Source organism: Penaeus japonicus, unplaced genomic scaffold (assembly GCF_977035675.1).
Source record: "Penaeus japonicus unplaced genomic scaffold, GWHDUDI00000001_assembly GWHDUDI00000035, whole genome shotgun sequence".
In the NCBI taxonomy this organism is placed as follows: domain Eukaryota; kingdom Metazoa; phylum Arthropoda; class Malacostraca; order Decapoda; family Penaeidae; genus Penaeus; species Penaeus japonicus.
In genome coordinates this window covers 9159801-9164800 of record NW_028234437.1, presented here as the reverse complement: position 1 = coordinate 9164800, position 5000 = coordinate 9159801, and the positions used below count along the sequence as shown (strand labels likewise).

Below are 5000 nucleotides of genomic sequence, written 5' to 3'. Positions count from 1 at the left end.
TTTTCATACTCAATTCATACACATCTGATACTCCAAAAAGGCACAAATCTGCCAGAGTGACCTTTTTTCCTTTTAATATTTGTTTTATTTCTAATAAATGCAGTTGCCACTGAGAACTGTCTACTTTTACATCCATTATCTAGATGATTTACCTGGAAAGATTTTTTTTTTCTTTTTTTCTTTTCTTTTTAACCAGATGATCCTCCCAGAGTGACAGATAAGCCAGGCCCTCCCATCGCAACTCTAACAGGACCCTACTGTACCTTCGCTGCGGTGACTTTTTTCTGGAGTCAGCCCTCTTCTTTCGTTTCTTTCTCGGCTTCGTCTCCTTCTTCGGCAACTTGCACATTTCGCCCTCATTGCCATCGTCATCTGGTGGTGCAATCTCTTCAATATCTGTTTCCTCGCCACTATTGACGTCATTCCCGTCGTCGTAAGGGATGTCCTCCTCATCCATGTCCTCTTCTTCCTCTTCGTCTTCATCACTTGAGTCTGGGAGAATTATGGAATGTGAATAATGGTGAAGGGGTGAGAGAGCAAGGGAGTGAGTGAGTGAGTGAGTGAGTGAGTGAGTGAGTGAGAGAGAGAGAGAGAGAGAGAGAGAGAGAGAGAGAGAGAGAGAGAGAGAGAAGAGAGAGAGAGAGAGAGAGAGAGAGAGAGAGAGAGAGAGAGAGAGAGAGAGAGAGAGAGAGAGAGAGAGAGAGAGAGAGAGAGAGAGAGAGAGAGAGAGAGAGAGAGAGAGAGAGAGAGAGAGAGAGAGAGAGAGAGAGATTCATCCATCAGTAAAATATACTACATATATCAGCACTTCAGTGAATGATAGCTTCTTCAGCTCACCCCGTTTCTTTCTTTTGCTTTTTTTCAGCATATCTCTCCTCTTTCTTAAATGTGATTTGTGTGCTTTTATTTTCTCCTTCTCCTCCTTTACCCGTGCTTTCTCTTCTTGCTTGATTTCCAGTCGTCTGCGCTTGGCCTCTTCTCGTTCCGCTTCTTTGCATGCCTTCCTGTCTTCCTCTGGATCATAATCTACAAAGGGAAATCTCATGAATAGGGTGTATAATGCACACACAGAAAAGTCTAGTTCTTTTCATTCCTCTCCTCCCACTTTTTCTTCTTCTGTCTATCAATATTTAAATTGAGATTTTTGAAATGCCACTGTCATAGAAATACATAAGGAATTGTACTGGTTTGACTTCACAGTTTCCAATATCATTCAACATTTATCTTTAATACCTGAGACAGAGATCTAGAAAGAGAAGAAGAGGCAAAAGAAAGAGATAATAACAAATGATCAAGAGAGCAAAAAATGACATTAACAATATCTTATAACAAAATCCTTACCAGACTCGATATCAAATAAGGAGAAATCAAACTGGGTCGAGTCCTGGAGGGCCTTATCAACCAGCGCCCTGTTATTGCGTTCCTCTTTCTTGAACTTTGTCTTCAGTTCTGATCTGGACCTCCAAGCAAACAAGGTCTCCATTAGGGAGAAGTCAGTGCCCACAGTAGAGAGAGCCTTATAGAACCTAGCAGTCTCTTTCATTGTCCAGAGGGAGGACCGCTTCCTCTTTTTGCTCCACTTCCCGTAGTGGCTCGAGTCATTGCTTTCCTCAACGACCTCTGCCTTGCTCAGTATCTCATCCCTGTTCTTGGCAGCTGTTGTGCGGATCCTCAGGCTTGTCTCATCCAGAATGATCTGGCCGTTTGCACCAATTTTCACCCTGGGGGCAAAAACATCTACATCTTCTTTTTCTTGTTCTTCCTCCTCCTCCTCCTCTTGCTGTTCCTCCTGCTGTTCCTCTTGCTGCTGCTGCTCCTGCTCCTGCTCCTGCTCCTCCTCATTCTTCTCCGGTTCGTCGTTGTCTTTCTGCGAGTCATCTTTTTCCTCCTCGCAAATCTGGACTTCTGGAGTGCTAGAGCGACTTTGTTCTGGAGGTTCTGATGCATCCAATCCCAAATCATCTATTTTCTGCTCCTCCAAGATGTCAGAAGTCACACTTTCTGTCTCACATTTGCTATTGAGGCGTCGCTTCTTCTTTGGTGAGTCTGAGCGCCCTGGCATTGGGTTCGCTGCAGGATTGAAGAAAATCAGGTCAAACATGGTCATGCTCTTTGGCTCTAATGAGCCTTTTGACAACTTTTTTCTAAACTTATCTTTCCTCTCACGGAAGACTTTCTTCTCTGCACTTTCAAGAGATTCCTTGCTGTCAATTTCACTCCCTTTTATCTTCTTTCCCGGCTTAATCTTTTGTGGAGACAAGCCAACCTGGGACAGCTTTCCCTTACCCTGTTTGAAAGATTTACTCTTTGTTATCACTTCCTTTTTGATATGTTTGATTCCTTTAGATGAATTTTCTTTATCGCCACAACTGTCATCACTATCAGCACCTTCTTGTTCTCTCATTTTCTCTTCCTGTGTCACCTCCTGTCTGTTCTTCTCTAGTTTTTTACTTTGCTGCAGTACAAACTCTTTGCTTTCCTCCATGGAATTGTTGGTTCTTTTAGTTGGTAGATTTGAAGTGGTTTCCTCATCGCCTTCTGCTATTTCCATAGTGGTTTCTCTCCCCAGTGCTTTTTCTCTTTCCTGCACAATGGAGGTGTCTATCCTATCAGTGCTTACCTCCTGTTCAGTTCCATCTCCTACTCCTACAGCTGACTTCACAGAGCTTATTTCTGGTTCTTCAGCCTGTTTTGAAGGGGGTTCTTTCTTCACTTTCACATCATCAACCTTCCTCGGGGGTCTCTTTTTCACAGAAAGAGCAGGTTTGGCACGTATCCTTGATCTCCTGATGCATGTTCCACTGCTCTGAGATGCACCACTTTCAACACCCTCTGTTGACTGGACTCCTTCCTTATTATTACCTTTACTTTTCAAAACTGAGTTCCCAGTTTCATCATTTCTACTTTCCTCTGAACTTATCCGAGAAGCCTCTGGTGAAATGTCTGAGCTTTCCACTGCTATTTCTGAACCAGTAGGTTTACAATCTGATTTATCAGTCACATCAGTATCACCTGAAAATTTGACTCTTTTCACCTGAGAAACTTGTGGTTTAACCTTTGATGCTGAACTAGCTGACACTACACCTGATATATCACCAGCTTTGCCTACATCAATTATGGATATTTCACTGTCTTTCGATGGGTCCAATGTTCCTCCCTGACCAACATCTTTTTCTTCTGCACACCTTTCTATAATTTCTGTTTTATTGATACTTATAATACTAATTTCATTTTGAGAACTGGTGCTTTCCTCATCCCTGTCCTGTGCTTCTGGGCCTTGGGAGATATCTAATTTCCTTTCTGCCTTTTTGCCATTGGTTTCAACAGTCTTTTTAGAGGTGCTAGATTCACACACATTTGGAACAGCAATGGCACCTTTTCTACCAGTGCTGACCATTGGTGCAACTTTTATTCTCTTTCTACGCATACTCGCTGAAGATTTGCTTTCTCCAGGAGCAGAGTTTTTTAGTGCAGCCTCTTGTTTCACTTTTACTTCAATTGGAGGCAATGAACTTCCTTCTGCTTGACTATCAGATGCATCCTTAGCTCCATGCAAATGCGCGTCATAACTCGGTGACATGCCATCTTGAGGAGAGGTATTCTCTTCTGATGAAACATGTGAGAGAGAAGGCTGGCTTGTTGAGGGTGTGATTTCTTCCACTGGGATTACTTCCTTTACACTAGCCTTCTCCATCTTGACTGACTGTGCAATTACATCAGCAGTTGTGAGGCTTTCGGCAAGATCCATTTCTGAACTATGTGGAGGTGTATTTGCCTGGAACTCTCCTGAACTTGGAGGAGCACTGCCTGAAGCCTGAAAATCATGAAGAATTTTAATATACCAACAAGTATATTTACTATAGGTAATATTGTTCTTGTCTTATATCATATAAAATGATCTTAATCTAGACTTCACACAGTTCATAATGTTCAACCTAAATCAAACATTTTTCAATAAAACATCTAATAAAGAACAATCAAAGGAATCATCAAGAAGTTTTTTCTTTTTCTTAAACATTTAATATCATCTGATAGCTACATTTTTTGTCTAATAATCATACTATGTTACTATGAGTTTTGCATCCCTATAACTAACTATACTATATTTTACTATAAATATCAAATAAATGAAATATATCTATATAAGGCTTCTGAAAGCCCTGTCTAATATTAGTTCATTATATAGTACATGAAGTTACTATTATATATCATTATTAAGAATGAAGTATCTATGTTATTAATTTTATGTTGTCCATATACATGATAGAAGGTCAGAAAAGACCTACATTCTCTCCTCCTCTGCTCAGTACAAACCATATATATGTATCTGTTCAGTGCATTCCTAAATATCCTTGTAATTAATCAAGTGGAGAGTAAGTTTTAACATCTGCTCCACCACAAAGGTAATTCCCTTCAGGAAAGAACAATATAAAAAATAAAAGACATCGCATGAACAGACCATAAAATCCATGAACAATACAGGAGAGAACAGCTTGGAATATATAAGAGAAAATAGAAATGGTTACAAGTTTATCTATTCAAGGCAGTTTAGAGCTGGTCCATATTAGTTTTGGTACAGGATATACACTGACAATAAAGCCAGGAAGCTTATTATCAAATAAAAAAACAGTCCAAGCTCTATCCTACCAGAATATACATGGAGGTTGGGGTGGGCATCTTAAGACGATCTGTGTGATTTCTATAATTTTCTAAACTTACAGTATGATTAATGAGTTTATCTATGGTATAACAGCACTGTGATAATAAATAGCATTTGATATAATGCCCTAGTTACTCAACTGAAGGAATAAAAAGCTTGCAACTTCAACAAAAAGTAAATGCGAAGCAAAAGTGATCCCACTACTTGAAACACATCTGCCACAGAAACGTTAAAGCAGACTGACATAGAGAACTTCTTACCTCTTCCTTCACAATGCCCGGCAGCTTGACTAAAGGCTGGCTAGATGAGGCAGCAGGTTTACTCTGCCCTGTGCGCTGCC

At 40.4% G+C, this 5000-nt stretch overlaps 1 protein-coding gene across 2 annotated transcripts in view; it reads right to left on the bottom strand.

The window, feature by feature from the left end:
- Positions 1–5000, bottom strand: part of Bdp1 (transcription factor TFIIIB component B'' homolog Bdp1) — a 7666-nt gene that overhangs the window by 1416 nt on the left and 1250 nt on the right. For both annotated transcript variants that reach the window (XM_043036145.2, XM_086531320.1), the window contains exons 2-5: positions 4921–5000; positions 1342–3814; positions 838–1026; positions 264–492 (exon numbers count right to left, since the gene is read on the bottom strand). The exon at positions 4921–5000 is cut by the window's right edge and continues 61 nt beyond it. In XM_043036145.2, the coding sequence (XP_042892079.2) occupies positions 264–492; positions 838–1026; positions 1342–3814; positions 4921–5000 (2971 nt within the window). The remainder of the gene's footprint in view (positions 1–263; positions 493–837; positions 1027–1341; positions 3815–4920) is intronic.